The sequence below is a fragment of the Peromyscus eremicus genome, chromosome 8a (genome assembly GCF_949786415.1).
Source record: "Peromyscus eremicus chromosome 8a, PerEre_H2_v1, whole genome shotgun sequence".
In the NCBI taxonomy this organism is placed as follows: Eukaryota; Metazoa; Chordata; class Mammalia; order Rodentia; family Cricetidae; genus Peromyscus; species Peromyscus eremicus.
Genome location: NC_081423.1, coordinates 97,376,696 through 97,396,685, shown reverse-complemented (window position 1 = coordinate 97,396,685; position 19,990 = coordinate 97,376,696). Strand labels below are relative to the sequence as shown.

The window sequence follows — 19,990 nt, the reverse complement described above, 5'->3', positions numbered from 1 at the left end:
CACAGTTGGAGGCCAGAGATTCAGGAGTTGGGTCTCTTCTCCACCTTCTGGGTCTTTGGAGATCGAACTCAGGTTGTCATGCTGGGAGGCAAGCGCCTTTCCTTCTGAGCTACCTCAACAGCCCCTCAAGTAACTTTTAAAAGTGACAGTGAACACTTGTGGGGAGCAGGACCGGATTGTCGGGGTGGGGGAAGGGGAGACTATAGCGGCTAGTCCCTGTACAGGAAGGGGGCGGGGCTTAGGCTGAGCCGTGGCCGGCGCAGCCCGTCTTCATGCCGAGCTGTGATTAGCACTGTAGGGAACCAATAGAAATGAAGAGATCCTTTTAAATTGACCAATGGTGACATGGGGAGGGTGGGTCCTCAGGAGCCCTATAAAGTGCGGGTCCTGCGAGCCCCACAGCGGCAGAGGCTCGTGGAGCGCGGGTGGTGTCAATTGCGGAGCAGCCTACGCTGTTTGGTCCCAGTCCCCTCGGCGGTCTCCCTGCGCCAGCCTACCTCGCCCCTTGGCGCCATGACCACTACCACTACCTTCAAGGGTGTGGACCCCAACAGCAGGAACAGCTCTCGGTAAGACGACGGGGCCGGGCTCGAGCTCTCCGAGGCTTGTGGGGGCCGCGGGGCGTTGGCGGTAACGGGCCGGGGGCGCCGCGCTCCCGCCCCGGCGGTTGGCAGAGCGAGGAGTGGGCGCCGCTTTGTGCGGCGGGACAGCCTCGGCTTGTGGCCCCGCCCCAGTCGGGCGGCTCTGTGCATTTCTCCCACGGAGCGACGGCTGAGGGGACCGTGGGTGGCGGCCCTATGGCAGTACGGCAGGTTGAAGTCCGCGAGAGTGTGCGGGAGGATCGGCTTTCGGCCACCCGCGGCGATACTGGTGCGATCCAGGATGGTGGGCTTGGTCTCCAAGGAGCCCAGGAAGCCTGCAGGGCCCTGGTTCCGGGGCCCATTGTCCCACCCGCGGGCCACGCGCTCCTGCCTCTGGCCTCGGCAGTGTGCTGGCCCCGGCCTTGGGCGCAGCGAGCCAATCTGAGCCCTGTTCCTGCGGGTCTGCAGCTCCTGTCCTGGTGGTGACCCGCTGGGTCCCCGGGTCCGCGCAGCAGGTGCACCTCTGCTAGGGCGGGGCTGGTCATCGCCTCCCTCACTTCCAGCCCAGGATCCGAGTGACGGTCCTCTTCTCGGAGTGCCTCCCTGCTCCTAACAAAGGAGAGACCGGGTCTCCTCCCCCTCCCCACGCCCACCTCCGAGTGCGTGGGGCTGCGAGCCGACTCGAGTGGGTTTTCTGCGCTCAGACCCTCGGACCTCAGCCCTTCCATGCCTCCTTCTTCGCTTCTCCCATTGACTTTAGCCGAATGAGTTCACCCCAGAGCAGGCTTCCCTTGGAGGAGGAGGTTGTCTGTTTTTGGGCGGGGCCATGGAGCCATCCATTGTCTCTCTAGTAGTATGTAGTGTCCCCTCCTGGATGCCGGGACCTTGCTTGCCACCAAGTAGACTGCATTTTGGGGAGGAGCGGGGGTGTCCGGACCGGGAGACCTCACTAACTTGATGGGAGGGTTTGGGTTCCGTGAAGGGAGTCCACATCGTCTCAGCTAATTGCACACAGTCCCTTAAAGTCGGCTTTGAGGCATCCCTGGGATCTTCCTAAAGGCTCTGAAGAAGCTTAGGTTCCACTTTCCCTGGCCATCTATCTATTCTCCATTGATGATGACCTGCAGTCGTGTGTGGCCAAGCCTTGGGGTCCTGGCCAAGTGGCACAAAGGGAGCCATTTTGTGGGGCTAAGAAGACAGCCGTGGAATAGCAGTATCTCACAGAGGTTTGACAACTTGCCAACAAAAAAGCAGCCTCCTCAGAGTAGTCTTAGGAGGAAGCCCCGGGAGGGACAGCTGTGGCAGTTACTTCGTTCAGTTTCACAAAGTGGTCTGAGAGATGGGAGAGAACTAAAGGGCGCTTGCAGGGCGGGGCAGAACTGGGGCGTGTAGACCTTGGAGACATGGTCACTCCCTCTTGTCATCCTTCCAGTGAGGTAATTTGTTACAGAGGACACAGGCACAGATTGAGCCCTGGGTTTTGTTTTGTGTGACGAGGGCCAACTTTCTGTGGTCAGGCCTTGGCTACTGGTGTGATAATGTGTAACCTTTTCGGGGGGTCAAGTTCATCTCAAGGCTTTGTAAAGCATTTCAGAGCCCAGGTCCTGTACATGCATGTTTGACATGTGTTTCCGGCCACCTTTGTCATCACTTGCTCTCCGGATTGTTGCTCAGCTTCCGTGACTTGGTCTTTATTAACTTCCCGATTCTCTTCACCTCCTTCCCTCAGTGATGTGTGATGAATACGGTGTGGTAGAGTGACAGGGACTCGGGATTGGAAGGAAACAGCTATTTTTTAAATTGCTATCTGTGGTATAACATTTTTGGGTCTTACCTCGGCAGTCCTGAAGCGGTTACCGTAGATATGGTTCAGAAGGAAAGAGTCTAAACCAAAGCAGAAGTACTTTGTCTTGCAAGCAAATCCTTTGTTTGGGAACCGCTCTGTATTTCAGATGGTCTCTACAACGCTGACGTCATCGGGGAGGAAGTACCTGCTATGGCAGGACCAGTAAAAGTTGGACTAGACAGAGCTTTGACAGGTTTCTAAGCTGGCTGGGTGCTAGTGTACCCCCCCCCCCTTGTCTTTTCATGGCTCAAAATATTTATAAGTCCACTATGGTTCTGAAGAATTTCATGAGGTTTTAATTACACTTAGTGAAGAAAGCCTCCCCGCTCCCTGGGGAAGGAGGGAGAGAGGACAAAGAGGCACGCTGATTTTGATTCTGATATTTCCAAGTGTCTTTGGTCATTTAAGGTAAAAATTTAAAACAACCCCAGCCAATAAGAACCTGTAAGGCTGGAGATGTGCCTTTAGCATGTTCATGGTCCACAGCCTAGACAAGACCCTGGTTCCATCCTCAGTAGCTCCCATTTCCCTTCACCCCCCAAATCATCCCAGAATCTCTGTACACCTCTAGTAGTAATTTAAACAGGTTAATTATCTGGGAACCTGGATGAGGGGGTGTGAGCCAGCACTAGGGAGTCAGAAGTGGGAAGGTGGCTTCAATCAAGCTGTAGGCTAGCCATAGCTATGTAGTGATTCCCTGCCGCCAAAGATGTTTTTAATTAAATGTAAGGATTACCTTTATAAAATATATGCCTGAATACATTTATCTGGATTTTATAATGAAATTGCTCTGAGTGTATTTAATGTCTGAGACATAGTCCTTTATGTTTTTGGCATAGGATCTCAACCATGTGGCTTTACACTGGCCTGAACTCATTATGTAGCCCAGGTTAGCCTTTAACTTTTGATCTCCTCCTTCTGTGCAGACATAGTTTTAGATGTTTTCCTTTTTTTTTTTTTTTTTTTTTTTTAAGACAGTGTCTCACTGTGTAGCCTCAGCTGGCCAGGAACTCAAAAGTGTAGAACAGGCTAGCCTCAGTCTCACAGAGATCTACTTGCCTCTGTCTGCCTCTGGTATACTGGGATTTAACACATGGCCACCATATCCAGCTGAGTATTTTTTAAAATTATGTGTTTGCATGTCTGAGTGTGGGTATGTGTACATGAGTGCCTGTGGAGGGCAGAGGCATCCAATCCTCTGGAGTTACAGAAGGTGAGACACCTGATATGGGTCCAAGGAACTGAACTCAGGTCCTCTGCAGGAGCAGCAATTACTCTTAACTTCTGAGGCGTCTTTATTTCCTCTAGTTGATATCTTTTTGTGCTCCCCTCATTTTTTTTAAATTTTGTGAGCCGGGTGGTGGTGGCGCACGCCTTTAATCCCAGCACTCGGGAGGCAGAGCCAGGCGGATCTCTGTGAGTTCAAGGCCAGCCTGGGCTACATCGTGAGTTCCAGGAAAGGCACCAAAGCTACACAGAGAAACTCTGTCTCGAAAAACCAAAATAAAAAAAGAGAATAATTTTGTGAATATTTTGCCTGAAAGTATGTATGGATACCACATGTGTGTTTGGTCCTCACAGAAGCCAGAAAAGGGTGTCAAATCCCTTGGAACTGCAGTTACAGATGGTTGTGAGCCACCATATGGGTGCTGGGAATTGAATCTGAGTCCTCTGGAAGAGCAGCCAATGTTCTTAAACTTTGAGCCATCTCTTCAGCTCATATTCCTCTTGTAAAAAAAAAAAAATTATTTTATTATGTGTTTTGAGAGGGAACTTGCAGAGTCCAGAAGGCGTTGGATGCCCTGGAGAGTTACAGGTTGCTGTAGCTGCCTGACATGAGTGCAGGAAACTGAACAAGGGTCCTTTACAAAAGCAGCAAGCTCTGTGAAGCGTTGAGCCTTCTCTCCAGGCCTGAGTATTGCATCTTAGCTGAGTGAGACATTAACATCACATTCCAGGGAGAAGGTAAAGACCTACGGAAAAGGAGTCCAAGGCTAGAAACAACAAAACCTTAAAATAACTCCGTGGTTTGTCCCTGAAGACAAACATGGCGTTGTTTGATTGGCCTCTGATGCACTTGGAGCACTGACCACGAGTCCTCCAGGCTGGACTTGCAGTCATGCTGTCAGTCAGTGAATACTGCTTGGAGCCTGCAGAGAACAGAGCCCAGCGTGCTGTTGACAGCCTCCACCCTCAGCCTCACCTGGCTTTATGGGGCCTGAACTATGAGCAGTTTTTGTATTGGTGAGTGATGGAGGGAAACAAGATGACGTGGCTGAGGAAGTCCGATAGTAAAGCTGCAGTGTCCACAAGTCAGATGTGTTGCAGACTGACTGCCACACTCAGTCTGTGCTCCATGGCTACCTCTGTGCTGTGTGCTGCAGGGCAGTGAAGATTCAGGAAGACATCCAGAAGTAGTGGTGGCTTCCCTTTACAGGAGCACTAACCTGCCGGTCCTCCCTGTGTTCTGGCTGTGCTCCTGAGCTCTTGGAGGAAGCAGGGTGTGGGAGTCAGGTTTAAGAGATTGGCTGAAGTTTAAATAGCTCTCAGGGGAAGGGTGGAGCATGTTCCAGCCAGAGTAGAGTTAGGCCAGGAAAGACTCTAAGTGGAGATGCATGCAGTAGTGAAGGAAGGGGAGAAGAAGGTGGCTAGAACCATCTTGGTTGTTTGAGATGAGGCAATGTTACTAGAGGGTCTAAAAAGGCAGCAGAGGGCAGGGGTCACCATTTACTGCAGAAGTGGGCAGTGTGCTAGTCCAGTAAGGGAGGGCAGGAACCAGCCTACCCTGGAGCTGAGGAGCCAGGATTTCCCGCTAGGGACAGCAGGGAAAGTGTTATTGGGAAACATTGGTGTCCAGCTTGATGGCACACATCTGTAATCCCAGCACTCATGAGTCTGAGAAAGCAGGATGGAAAGTTCTGGGTTAGCCTAGGCTATATAGTTAGATCCTATGAAGAGAGAAAAAGTATTTAATACAGAATCTCATTCTGTAGTACAGCCTTTACTGTATATATAGCCCATGGCTGCCTCAAACTCTTTGTGGTCTGCTCTGTTACTATGCCTACCTCAGAAGCAGTCTTTTTGTTTGTTTGTTTTTGTTTTTGTTTATTTTTAAAATTGGGTATGTACAAAGCAGGTGGCCTTGGCCAGAAGAGGGCGTTGAGTCAAAAAAGGGCTTTACTACAGAATAATCCTATGGTATCTGAAGTCTTTTCTCTTTCTGTTTCTCTTTTTTTGGTTTGAGACAGGGTTTCTCTGTGTAATAGTCCTGGCTGTCCTGGAACTTGCTTTTGTAGACCAGGCTGGCCTCGAACACCTGGAGATCTACCTGCCTCTGCCTCCCAAGTGCTGGGATTAAAGGCGTGCGCCACCACCGCCCTCAGGCTTCTTCTGTGGTTTCTACTACTCCAGCCTTGTAATCACACGTGACCTAGGAGGCTGCTGACCACCTACAGGAATTATTCCTTAACCATTTGAAGTCCCATTACTGAACACATGAGGAATCTCAATCACATGAGCCTACCACAATCCCATAGAAGGAAAATGGAACCATATAAACCAAGCTCTACTAATAGCAATCTTGCTTGGACTCTACTTCACAGTCCTTCAAGCCTCAGAATACTTTGAAACCCGATTCTGTATCTCAGACGGCATTTATGGGTCCACATTCTTTATAGCAACTGGATACTATGGCTTCCATGTAATCACTGGATCAACATTCCTTGTCAAGTATGTCTTCTGTGACAACTAAAATTCCACTTTACATTCAAACATCACTTTGGCTTTGCAGCAGCATAATGGTCGGTCACACTTTGTAGACATAGTCTGACTCTTCTACATGTATCATTTACTGATGAGGATCATGCTTTCTTAGTATAATCAATCACTACAGTTGGCTTCCAGTCAGCTAGATCTAATATTAATCTCGAAGACAGTAATTAGCCTATTTATAGTTATTTCCATTAGCATTACTCTACCCCTTTTTCAGTCCCCTGGAGAGTAGGAGTGACAGGACGTTGTGACCTGCCCGATGTAGGTGTCAGGAACTGAACTCGGGTCCCCTGCTTCTCCACTGAGCTGTCTCTCTGCCTCTTTCCTTTAGAGATCGAACATGCATTTTCTCTGGCATGTGCATAGAGGTCAGAGGATAGCTTTGGGGAGTCAGTCCTTTCCTTTCACTGTGGGTTCCTGGGATCTAACTCAAGTTGTCAGGCTTGGCAGCAAGCACCTTTACCCATCCAGCTAGTCCGGAAGCACTTTTTTTTTTTTTTTTTTTTCAAGACAGGGTATCTCTGTGTAGCCCTGGCTGTCCTGGAACTTGCTCTATAGACCAGGCTGGCCTCAAACTCAGATCTGACTGCCTCTGCCTCCGGAGTGCTGGGATTAAAGATGTGCACCATCACTGCTTGGCTCCAGAAGCAGTCTTTAAAAGAAATTTAGGTTAACAGAAATATAGAAAAATGGGAAGACATTAAAATTAATCTGAAATCCATTAATGAGAGGGAACACCTCTGAAGCATCGTGGTGACATGTAGATGGTTTTAATAATAGTTTATGTACATGATCACCATGTTCCAGATTTTATATATAATAACAGTCTGATGGGACAGATGCTTCTGCCTGCCCTCATAGAGGAGAAACCTGAGGCATGGAGAGGTTAGGCAACTCACATTGTGTGCTTAGAATGTTTGTACCGAGCTGGACAAGGTGGCTCACTTCTGTAATTTCAGCACTCAGGGCTGAGGAGGATTTTTGTGCATTTGAGAAGGTTTGGTCAAATTTATACCTTTGTATGTCTTTATGCTATTTCCCCCTAGTAAGTAAATGGTGTATCCTTTTGTTTTAAATTACATTCATTGTCTCATCTGAGGAGGACAAACCAACCCTGTGTTTCCATCTGATCTCAAACCACAGCAGATCCCTTCACTTCCGGTGTGAGGAGGCGTTCACCAGCCAGCAGATGTGGCATGGGTAGTAGATAGACTGCCACAGCAGGCACTTGCTGGCTGTTCTCTAAGTGAGTGTGACACCTGGAGATAGCGCAGCTCACACATTGAGGGTGCCCTCCGTGCCCAGGTTATGTAGTCCTGGGAGTTGAACCCAAGGCTTCATGCATGCTAGGCGAATGTTCTTCCCGATGAACTACACCTGTAGTCTTTTTTTTTTTTTTTTAAAGGCAGGATTTCATTTCTCTCCTGGATAACCCTGAATTCACTTTCGTCCAGACTGTACTTCAAATCACACACCGATCCTTCTCTTTCAGCACCCCGCATTCTGGGATTATAGGCATGAGATACAGTGTCTGGCTTTTAGCCTCACCCCCCTTTTTTTTCTTAACCTGTACTTTTGACCAACTGGCTATAAATCAGGATTCCTATAACCTGTCCTTAGGTTTAATTAATTTGTCATAAAATTCAGGGAAACTCTTAGATTTATGGGTTTATCCTGAAGGGTATAATTAGATTTAGAGTAAAGTATGAGAGAAGGGGGCTGGACTTCCATGGCCAACAGATGCTTCCCCTCCAGGAACCTCCAGTTTCAACTACCCAGAAGCTCTCCTGTGCTTTGTTTCTTTGAGGTAGGGAGGGACCTTTACATAGCCTGGCTGTCCTGCAGCTACCTCAACTATGTAGACCAGGTTGGCCTAGGACTCAGAAACTGCTCTGAGTGCTGGGATTAACGGCATGTACTGATGCACCTAACTCCCTTTTGGGTGTTCACAAAGATGGCATTGCTCTGTGCACAGGTGGGATTGAAGCTGTGTAATGTGGTTGGACAAAGGTACATTCTAAACACGGGGGGGGGGGGGGGGGGGGGGGGGTTGTAGCAAGAAAATCCAAGAGTTCCAGGCCAGCCTGTGCTACTACCTGTGACCCTGTCTCAAAACATGGAGCTTGTGCAAGTCTCTTAACAGACTGGGTCAGGAAACACCAGGTTTTCTGCCTCGGTCTCATTTTGGTGAAATGTTCATATAGCCCAGGCAGACATGGAATAAATAGTGTTAATCCTGCTGCTTCTGCCCTGCAGTGCTTGCTGTTACGGGGTGTGGTCCCTCCCCGCACCATCCCCCCTCTCCTTGCTTTCTTTCTTTCTGGTTTGTAGTGGGTCAAACCTAGGGCCTCACACAAGCCAGACAAATAAATGTTCTACCAGTGTTTTGCTTTTCCCTTCGAAACAAGGTCTCACTATGTAGACCAGGCTGGCCTGGAACTCAGAGATCTCTGCCTCTGCCCCCCACTTCCACCCCCAGTGCTGGGATTAAAGGCGTGTGCCACTACACCCAGTTGCTCTTAGTGTTTTGTCTTCCCACTCCATAGTGAATGTCCTTGTGGCCAGTGCTAAGGTAGCTGGGACATGATTTCAATTTTTAAAGTTTTGTTTCGGGTCTGGAGAAATGGCTCAGACTGCTTTTCCAGGACCTGGTTTGATTCCCAGCATCCATGTGATGGCTGATAGCTGTCTGTGACTCTCTCTGTCCCAGGAGAGATGCTCACCCTCTTTGTCCTCCCCGTCACCAGGCATACACACACATATATATAGACATACATGCAGATAAAACACAACACACACATAGAACTAATTGCAAATTTGTTTAGAAAAGAGACCCAGTTTATTTTAGCACCACAGTGGCAGAAGTAGCAGGGCAGTGACATATTAACGCCATAGCTAACAACACTTGACTCCTGACTCCCCTGCCTTTAGTCTCCCAAGTAGCTGAGGCTGCTGGCCTTGCTCACCACCCCAGCTCTGAGGCTGGAACTTGGTTTAAATTGCCTAGAAGTATGGGCACCTTTCATCTGTTCTTCTCTTGTGCTTCTTAGAATCTTGAAGAACATTTTGTATACTCGAGGTACTATCTTCTGGCAACTTTCTACTGCTGGGGCTGGCTTTCATCTTGTGCCTCTCCGCCCTCCCTCCCCCCATGGTTACCCTCCTGTTTCCCTACTGCCGGGATCACAGATGTCTACTGCTGCACCTAGCCTCTCTCTTACACAGTCTGTGTAGCCCAGGTTGGCCTTGAATTTAACCCTGGTCCTGCTGCTTAGGCCTCTAAGTGTTGGGATTATAGGTATAGCCACAAGCCTGTCAGACAAACAGGATCTGGATCTCACAGACTCAGCGAGTGCTGGTGAATACGCTCTTCTAGCACACATGGCTTTATAAAATTGAACATGTTAATTAAGCCGTAAGGCAAATTTCAAAGGATTCTTGTCACAGCATGTTTTTGTCTATCTGTTGACTTTACAGCTAGAAATGAATAAACTAGAAAGGCTTTTGGAAACAAATACACTTTATTTTTTTGGTATTTTGAGACAGGCTCTCACTCTATTGCCCTGGCTGGCCTGGAAAGAACTCTTCTTACCCCAGTTTTCTGAGTGCCGGGGATTCACAGCATGAGCCACCATGCCAACCTAGTTGCATCTTTTTTTTTTTCTAACCATTCAAATGAAAAACACTTTTTTTTAAGATTTATTTTATGTTGTGTGATATTTTGTTTTCTGACAAATAAAGCTTGCCTGGAGATCAGAGAAGCAGAGCAGCAACCACTAGAGAGCTCCTACCCCTATAAAATCCTCAAAAAGAAAGGGGGCCGAGATCCCATCTCTACTTTCCTAGTGCTGGGATTAAAGGTGTGAGCCACCACTGCCTGGCCTCTATGGTTAACTAGTGGCTAGCTCCACCCTTTGATCTCTAGGCAAGCTTTATTTGTCAGAACACAAACAAAATATCACTCAACAATTTTATGTGTCTTTTTTGTTTTCTTAAGTTTTTTTTTTTTTTTTTAAAGATTTATTTATTTATTATGTATACAGAAGAGGGCACCAGATCTCATTACAGATGGTTGTGAGCCACCATGTGGTTGCTGGGAATTGAATTCAGGACCTCTGGAAGAACAGTCAGTGCTCTTAACCGCTGAGCCATCTCTCTAGTCCTTAAGTTTTATTTTATGTGCATTAGTGTTTTGCCATGGGTGTCAGGTCCTCTGGAACTGGAGTTACAGACAGTTGCCAGCTGCCATGTGGGTGCTGGGAACTGAACCTGAGTCCTGGAAGAGCAGTCAGATGCATGCCTATGCCCCTGGAAGTCAGAAAGTGGTTGTCTGACCCTTTGGGACTGAGTTAAGAATAGCCGTGAAACCACCATGTGAGTGCTGAGAACCCACATGAGGTCCCCTGCAAGAGCACCAGTGCGTTTAATCACTGAGCCATTTCTCCAGCCCCCAGTTCAAAACAAAACAAAAAAAATTTTTAAGATTTATTTGTTTATTTATTCATTCATTATGTATACATTGTTCTGCCTGCACACCAGAAGAGGGAGACAGATCTCATTATAGATGGTTATGAGCCACCATGTGGTTGCTGGGAATTGAACTTAGGACCTCTGGAAGAACAGCCAGTGCTCTTAATCTCTGAGCCTCCAGTCCCACCCCCCAAAAAAATTTTTTTTGGCGTATGTTTATTGTACATACTGATGGGTTTCAGTAGGATATTTTTTTTCTTTTTGGTTTTTGAGACAGGGTCTCAGGTAGCCAAGAATGGCCTGAATTTGCTGTGCAGCCTAGGATGACCCTGAGTTCCTTGATTCTTAGTCTTCCAACTCCCAAATTCAAGGATTACCGTCTGAGTCACCACCTAGCTCATAAAGATATAAAAATGTATTTTATGTTTCCAGTATACCCCTCTCCTCCTCCCTGCTGGTCTCCCTTCTGCTTTTACGGCAAAATAGAAATGGTTTTATGTATCTGCAATCTAGGATTCATAAATGAGGACAAACACAATACATTTGTTTCTCTGTATCTGGCTCATTTAATACTCTGACCTCCAGTTACAACTGTTCTCTAGCAAGTCACCCCTCCCGCCCTCTGTGTGGCTGACGAAAGCTCCGTGGAGCTTGTATGGCACAGTCTCTTGTCTGTGGTGGGGCACTAGGCTCATCTCACTTGGCTGCTGTGAACAGTGCCGCAGTACAGTGGGCATTCCTGTCTCTCTGTAGAACGCTGATGCTAGAGTTCTTCAGGAGCTGGTCACTGGCTCAGTGGGTAAGGCGCCTGCTGCCAGGACTCAAGACCCCCCAAGTTAGATCCCAGGGGCACACACGGAAGAGGACAACCAGCTCTTGTAACTTGTCAGCCTTTTAAGCTTGGAGGTGGTGGCACATACCTTTAATCCCAGCAGTCGGGAGGCAGAGGCAGGGGATCTCTGAGTTGGAGGACAGCCAGGGCTGTTACACAGAAAAATTCGTCTCGAAAAACAAAAGGGGGACGGGGGAAGAACTGGAGGTATTAGATTTAGCTTAGCAAATGCTTTTTTTTAACCTACTGAGTCATTGTGCCAAGGGTTGTTTTATTTTTTGCAAGACAGGGTTTCTCTGTGTAGCTTTGGAAGCTGTCCTGGACCTCTGTAGACCAGGCTGGCCTCAAACTCACAGAGATCTGCCTACCTCTGCCTCCCGAGAGCTAGGATTAAAGGCATGCACCACCACTACCTCCTTCCTGCCTTTATTTTTGTATTAAGTGTATATCTGTGTGTGCATGTGAATGCAGTGTGCAAAGCTAGAGTTAAAGTGGTCTTGTGCTCCAGTATGGGTGCTGGGAACCAAACTTGGGTCCCTCAGTAAAAGCAGTGTACATAATTCTGAGCTATCTCTCCAGCCCCAAGAATCTTAGGCCTTACATTAAGGTTTTGGTAATTTTAAATTGATTTTAATTTTGTAATTAAATTTTGTAAAAGGTGAGCAATAGAGATCTAGTTTCTACAGATGTGGGCGTTCAGGGTTTTCAGCAACATTTGTTGATATTTAAAAAGGATTGCGTTTATTTTATGTATAGAAGTGTTTTTGCCTGCATGTATATACTTGCCTGATACCCATGGAGGCCAGAAGAGAATGTCAGATTCCCCAGAATTGGAGTTACAGATGGTTGTGAACTACCATGGGTACTGGGAATCGAACTTAGGTCTTCAGGCTTAATAGGCAAGCACTTTTGTCTGCTGAGCATCTTGCTTACCTTCAAGGCAACTTTTATATGTATATTCATCTGTTTTTTTTTTTTATTTAGTTGAGAAAAAATTTTATTTATCTTTTTTCGGTGACCATCTGATGCTCTAGTCCATGGGGGCTGGCAGTCCTGCCTCAGTCTCCCAAGGTCTGATCACAGGTGTGTGCTGCCTTGTCCAAGTTAGAAATGCTTTCCAAATGAATAAATAACAAGATTTCTTCTTTGCAAATATATTCAGCTAGACCCAGAGAGACCCTTTTGCCTCTTACCCTTTCTCAAAGGGACACAAATCTATTACCTGGTTGATAGCGATGTTGCAGATTTTGGGTGTGGTGGATCATGACCTTACTGCAGAGGATAAAGCAGTGTTGACATCTGGTCCCCAGCAGTGGGTTTCTACCTAGATGAGTCCTTCCTGTTAGCAGCAGTCTTGGAGGAAGGGGAGAAGGGTTAGGGACGTGGACGGTATTGGACATACATATGCCAAGGACTGTTTCAGTGTGATCTAACATCTTACTGTTGTTTTCAGGGTTTTGCGGCCTCCAGGTGGTGGGTCCAATTTTTCACTAGGCTTTGATGAGCCATCAGAACAGCCTGTGAGGAAGAACAAGATGGCCTCTAGCATCTTTGGGACACCTGAAGAAAACCCTCCGTCTTGGGCAAAGTCAGCAGGTGCTGGTTTGTTTGTCTTGTTTTTGTTTTTTGAGTCAGGTTTCTCTGTGTGTGTAGCCCTGCCTGTCCTGGAACTCACAGAGATCCACCTGCCTCTACCCTCTGCCCCTTGAGTCCTGGGATTAAAGGCGTACACCACCACACCCAGCAGCAGGTACTGGTTTTACAAGGTAAACCCTATTCAAAGTCACTGATGCAGCTGGATTTGGTACTGACTAGCAAAGGCTGAACCCAAAGAGGCAAGAAGTACAGCACTGGCTGGGTGTGCATCACATCACACCTGTAATCTTGGTAGACTCAGGCAGGGTGATTGGGGATTCTGTGGTAGGTCCCAGGACCCTTGAGAGTCTACTTCTATATGACGGCTGGAATAAGGGTCAGAGGCAGTGTGGCCCCCAGTAGTTTTCAGCTCGCCTGCCTTGGAGCATGTCTTCTTAGAGTGTCTGCTTTTGTTCTTCTACTATATTCTCTTTTTAATGATTAATTTTAAGTGTGTGAGTGTCTGCCTGCGTGTATGTATGTGAACCATGTGGGTGTGCTAAGAAGGAATCTGGGTCAGCCCATGCTCTTAATGGCTGAGCCATCTCTCTAGTCCCTTCTGTTATATTCTGTCTGTATTGGTTTCTAGGTGCCAAGTCTAGTGGTGGCAGGGAAGATTCGGAGTCGCCTGGAGCACAGAGAAGTAACTCTTCTGAAGCAAGCTCTGGAGACTTCTTAGACCTCAAGGTCAGTGTGAGAACAAGGTGGGCTTGGTGGCGAGCCAGACTGGGGTGGTGTCACACACCTTTAGTCCCAGCACCTAGAAGGCAAAAGTAGGCAATCTCTGAATTCAAGGCCATCCTGGTCTACAGAATAAGTTCTCGGACAGCTAGAGCTACATAGAGAAACCCTGTCTTGAAAAAAATGTATCAGTCCTCCTTAAGGGAATCACCACCTTGGTGATGAAAATCAAAGTATAAAATCAGACAGAAAGCCAGACAAGTAGGCTGGGGATGGAGGTGAGTTGGTGGAATGGTTTCCTAGCTTGCCAGAAGCCCTGGACCCCACCCCCTTAGCACTGCCACATGAGACCAAAATTTAGTGGTTCATGCCTATAATCCCAGCACCTGGGTGGTGAAGGTAGCAAGGTCAGCTAAGGTCAGACAGGGTTCTAAGCCAGCCTGAGCTACACGAGACCCTCATCCAAACAAAAGCCTAAGGGAGGCCGGGGAGTCAGGTGAGTGAGTTACCTGGCTTGATCCGCTTAGGTGTCGCTCACCATTAGGTTAGTCTTAGGCCCTTCAGCCTTAACTCTGGGGCCTTCTGAATCCCTTGCCCTTCCTTTGAGCCTCATCTAGCATCTTGGAGTTGAAGGACTGTCATTTATCTGAATGTTTGCATTGAACTCCAGGAAATGGTAGCACTGATGTCACAGTGGGGTACATCTGCAGATGGAGCTCCCAGTGAGCCCCGTGGGTGTGTGTCTGGGAAGTCTTCCATCTAGGTACCTCAGAGTACCCCAGAGGCCAACATCTAAGAGTGGAGAGGCTGTTCAGCAGCTGTGGAGTGACTGGGCCCTTCAGCATCTACGTATAGAAGAAGGAAAAAGGGAGGTCTAGGCTTGCCATTCTCTGTTTGAGAAAGATTGTGTGCATGCCTAGGTGTGTGTTTCACTGGCATTGGTTGGGCTGTTTATTTATTTATTTATTTGTTTTTTTTTTGTTTGTTTGTTTTTTTGTTTTGTTTTTTGGCTTTTCGAGACAGGGTTTCTCTGTGTAGCTTTGTGCCTGTCCGGGAACTCGCTTTGGAGACCAGGCTGGCCTCGAATTTACAGAGATCCGCCTGCCTCTGCCTCGCAAGTGCTGGGATTAAAGGCGTGCGCCACCGCTGCCTAGCGGTTGGGCTGTTTATTATGCAGGACAGTTGCATAGCATTGCCCCAGATTGTATCGAACTTGTTGCTGGATCCTGTACTTACTGAAATGGAATTTCACATTTAATTTCACCTGGGTTAGCTGCTCTGAACTATCACCGTTTTGTGCACTGCAGAATTTAAACAGGTACTAATTTTGAAATTTTCTTTTCCAGGGAGAAGGTGATATGCATGGTGAGTACAACTGAGTGCTGATCCCTGTTCCTGTAATGCTGTAAGAAGGTCTGAATTAACGTTCAAATCATGTGTCTCAGGGAAAGAGACCTGAGTGTGCTTCAGGGGCTGGTATACATACCCTAGAGAGGAAGGGAAGATGGAGCTGCTTCAGAGTAGTCAGTGTGGCCACATTTATTTTACTTATTGAAACATATATTTCTTTAGCCAGGTGGTGTTGCACACCTTTAATCCCAATGCTCAGGAGGGAGAGGCAGGTGGCTCTCTTGAGTTTGAGGGCATCCTTATCTATAGTGTGTGTTCTAGGACAGCCAGGGCTACACAGAGAAACCCTGTCATAAAAAACAAAACAACAACAAACAAACCCAAAACAACATCAACAAAAAAAACAAAACCCTGGTTCCTTGGAAGAGTAGCAAGTACTCTTAACCACTGGCTGCTCTTCCAGAGGACCCGGGTTCAATTGCCAGCACCCACATGGCAGTTTACAACTGTTTGTAACTCCAGTTCCAGAGGATGCAACCTCTTCACACAGACATACATGCAAGGAAAACACCAATGCACATAAAAAAAAAAAAGAATCACTAAAAAACTAAATATATATTTTAAGTCAAGTAGCACAAGCCTTTAATCCTGCAGAGGCAGGAGGATCTGTGCGAGTTCAAGGCCAGCCTGGTCTATATATCAATTTCCAGGACTACATAGAGATCCTGTATCAAAAAACAAACAAACAAACAAAACCAAACAAAAATAAAAAACCCAAACTTTTTTAGAAAACAGGGTCTCACTATATAGTCCTGTGTGGCCTGGAACTCACTTTATAGAACAGACTGACCTCGAACTTCCAGAATCCTGAGTTCTGGCATTAAAGGCATGTGTCACTCTACCTGGCGAGTATAATTGTGTGTGTGTGTGTGTATCTGTCCGTCTGTCTGGGCAGCACAGGGGTTGGATTTGGGACCTCCTGGAATCTGGGGTAGCACTGGTCCCTACACCTAGCCCTCCTAGGCTTTGCAGTTCAGAACACAGCCACTGTTAGCCCATACTTAACAAAACCTGCCAAAAACAGCCCCACCCTCACACAGCACACCACCTTGTGACTGCTAGCAAGCTCTCTACCACCGAGCTATGGCCCTAGCCAGCTAATCTGATTTGGGCAAGTGTCTTTGAAAATTTGGAAAGCCTGGAGATAAGAGAGCCCTGGAGGTAGAAGCAGTGTGTCTTAGTACCGGTCCCTCCCTGCTCCTGCCGTAGCTCAGCTGTATGTCCTACAGGGAAGCTGCGCCTGAACTCATGTACAGTCCTGTTTAAATCGTCATATGTCCCCTGGTTATTCTGGGCTCCTGACTGCTGTAACTTTTAGCCCATTTGTCGTAAAGTAACAACTAATATAACTTGGTAGATTAAAGGGACAACTCCATTTCTTTCAGTTAGCTTCAAGGGAGGATGTGCTGAACATCTTTTTTTTTTTATTTTTTTTTATTTAACTTTATTTTATGCACATTGGTGTGAAGGTGTCATATCTCCTGGAACAGGAGTTACAGACAGTTGTGAGCTGCCATGCGGGTGCTGGGAATTGAACCCGGGTCCTCTGGAAGAGCAGCCAGTGCTGCTAACCCCTGAGCCATCTCTCCAGCCCCGTGCTGAACATCTTTAAATTAGATAGGCTTTGTTTGGATAGAAGGCAAATTGTCACGACTTTTCAGGCAATCAGATACAAGAATGGATCCAAGGAGGAATTTGGACCTGCTCTTAGGGGAGGGCTGTGCCTGGTGGCCCTGTAATCCATAGTCCCAGCACACTGGAAAGTGAGCAGGACAGTGAAGATAAGAAGTCAAGGCCCAGTCTGGACTACAGGCTATAGGCTGCAGAAGGAAGTGGGGAGGGGGAAGGGTTGGGCAGTGAGCTAGCTAATGAGCTGGATGTGCTGGTTTATGTCTTTAGTCGTTAATACCAGCACTTGGGTAACATAGGCAGGAGGATCTCCGTGAGTTCCAGACTAGCCAGGGATGTAGAATGAAACCCTGTCTGAGAAAAAGAAAGGGGAAAAGGAGGAAGGGGCGGCAGAGACTGGAGCAGAGAATGAGGCTCACTGGTGGGTGATGTTGGCCTTAGCAAGGGAGTGGCCTGAGCTTACAACTCAGTTTGCAAAAGTAAAAACAGATGGGGAGAAAGGAAATTACAGCAGCAGTCTTCCTGCCTCCCAAAAGATAGAGGCAGCCGTGACCCTCGTGACCCTGAAGCCTACTGTGCATCATTCTTTTCTCTGCACCACTAGCCGCTGTGTTTAGTTATTTTGTTGATGGGCTAAAGCAAGTTAGTATATACAATGTTTATTTTGATGTACAAAGCCTGGGTTTGATGTTCAGGGTTGCTGTGAAGTAGTCCTCTTTAGAATTACCAGTTTGAACACTGGCATTTATTGTCAAATTGTTGTGGAGAATACTCTATGCCCGCTTGTAGGTCTGCACCATGTGTGTGCATGTAGTTCAAGGAGGCCTGCAGAGGGTCTTGGGTCCCCTGGGACTGGAGTAAGAGGTGGTTGTGAGCAGCTGTGTGGGTGCTGGGAACTGAACTGAACTGGAAGAGCAGCCAGTGCTTTGAACTGCTGAGCCGTCTCTCCAGCTCCCCTGGTTCCTTGTTTTATTTTCATTTATTTACTTATTTTTTGGTTTTTTGAGACAGGGTTTCTCAGTGTACCAGCCTTGGCTGTCCTGGAACTAGCTCTGTAGACTAGGGTGGCCTCGAACTCACAAAGGCGAGCACCACCATGCCTGGCATTTTATCTTTCTGAAAAGATGTCACCATGTAGCCCTTACTGGCCTTGAATATTCTATGTAGCAAAGTATGACCTTGAACTCCTGATTCTCCTGCCTTCACCACATGGGATTAAAGGCAGAAAACAAGTAGCCAATAAATTAACAGGTTCCATTTCAGGATTAGGACTTCCCTTGACTGTTGATATCTTTTGTATGGTTTTTCCATTTGTTTGAACTATTCTCAAACTCTCTCTTCCTAGAAAATGTGGACACAGACTTCCAAGCCAGCCTGGGGCAGATGGAAGAGAAGCCTGTGCCTGCTGCTCCTGTGCCCAGTCCAGTGGCCCCGGCCCCAGCGCCATCCAGGAGAAACCCCCCTGGTGGCAAGTCCAGCCTGGTCTTGGGTTAGCTTCTTCTGTTGGAACTCTGTCCTCTGTTTGTTTGTTTTTCCATGCTTGTGAACTGCACAACGTGAGCCTGACTGTACATCTTTTGGATTTGTTTCATTAAAAGAGAAGCACTTTATGTATTGCTGTCCTTTTTTTCCCCCCCTTCTCCCACTTTCTCTATTCCTTTTTCTTGTCTGACTTCTGGGTCTGTGGGCCATGGCATGAGTGTTTTCTAGTAGTAGACTGGAGTAGTAGACTGTTTTTAAGAACAAATGATCTGGTTCCTGATGTTGTTAGAGACGCTTTTGTACCAGGGTTTTTGATGCTGTACATGGGACAGACAGCAGCAGCTGCAGTCCTGCAGCCCCTGCACCAGTTGTCTGTGATGCACGCTCCTTGGTGTCACCCCACCATCACAGTGTCGTTGGCTAAGTGCACCTTCCTGTGCCATGTGGAATGATAAAAGCACCCGCACCTCACCCTGCTGCCTACAAAAGGAAAGAAGCCAGAGCCGCTGTGACTGGCCAGCTGCTAGGCAGAGCCACCGGGTGCAGAGGAAGGCTTCAGGTGTGTGAGCAAGCTGCCTGGAATTGCAAGGTGAAGCACACAAGGAGGCAGTCCCAGAGTGGGGCTGGAGCACGGGTCCCACGGGGACATCCTAATGGAATAACTCAATGCCAAGTGCATGACGCTGGTGCTTGACCATGAAGACAGTCTCATCCTTGAAACTTGTACTTCTCAGTCCTGGACTGTTGCTTAAAGTAAACAATGCCCACCTTTTGAAGCACTGTGTTTTGTCTTTTTTTTTTTTTAGTGTGTTTGTGAGTACGCTTGTGTGTGTGTGTGTGTGTGTGTGTGTGTGTGTGTGTCTGAGAGAGAGAGACAGGAGAGCGCGTGCGAGCGCACTGTGTAGCTGAAGCTGGTCTTGAACTCCTGATTCCACCTTCAAGTGCACTCACTGGCATACCTAGTTTATGCAGTGCTGGGGGACAGAATCCACCTAGGGTTTCCTGCATGCTCGTTTTCAATGGAGCCTCACCCAGTCCTGGCTTTCTGACAGTGTTGGAATGTCCTTCCTGGGCCTTTCTTTTCCTAGAAACAATCCTGTCCAGTGGTTTGATAAAGCATTTGAAGTTGAGCAGTGTAACAAAAGTCCAAAGGGAAGTGGAATTTTCTTTAAAAAAGTACAGGTTAGATTTTTTTTTCTTTTGAAACATTCTCACTCTAGCTCTGGCTGGCACTGAGTCCACTTCAGCCTCGCACAGGTGCAGGTGTGTCCACCAGAGATGGCCGGGATGGACTTTAAAAGGCCCTGACTGTGAACCTCTGCAGCTTTTCTATGTGGAGGTCCCTTTTGTTCCCTTATGGCCATCATTGTCATCCTATCCCATCCTGTGCTCCCACCCTCAGTTCCAGAGACCAAACCTTGAGATCCATGTGGCTAACTTTCAAAGGAGAGTTCAAGTAACCAACAGGGTGCCCCCAAATGAGGTGGGCTTGACTAACAGGAAGTTTCAGATCAACTCAAGGTGTCATGTGCAGTGTCCAAATTCAGCTTTAAGACCTGGCTTGTAGATGCACCTGTGTGACAGGCTGGGTCTCTTGCCACGTCTCTTGAACCTCTACTTCCTTATTAGCAAAGTGAGACCTTGGAGCTACTA

At 47.5% G+C, this 19,990-nt stretch overlaps 1 protein-coding gene across 1 annotated transcript; it reads left to right on the top strand.

Moving 5' to 3' along the window:
* The first annotated feature begins 375 nt into the window (after positions 1-375).
* Jpt1 (Jupiter microtubule associated homolog 1) lies at positions 376-18,465 on the top strand. Its single transcript, XM_059272097.1, has 5 exons — positions 376-569; positions 12,954-13,096; positions 13,725-13,822; positions 15,163-15,181; positions 18,201-18,465. The coding sequence occupies exons 1-5, from the start codon at positions 514-516 to the stop codon at positions 18,347-18,349; spliced, it is 465 nt and encodes a 154-aa protein (XP_059128080.1). The 5' UTR covers positions 376-513; the 3' UTR covers positions 18,350-18,465.
* The last annotated feature ends 1,525 nt before the right edge of the window (positions 18,466-19,990 follow it).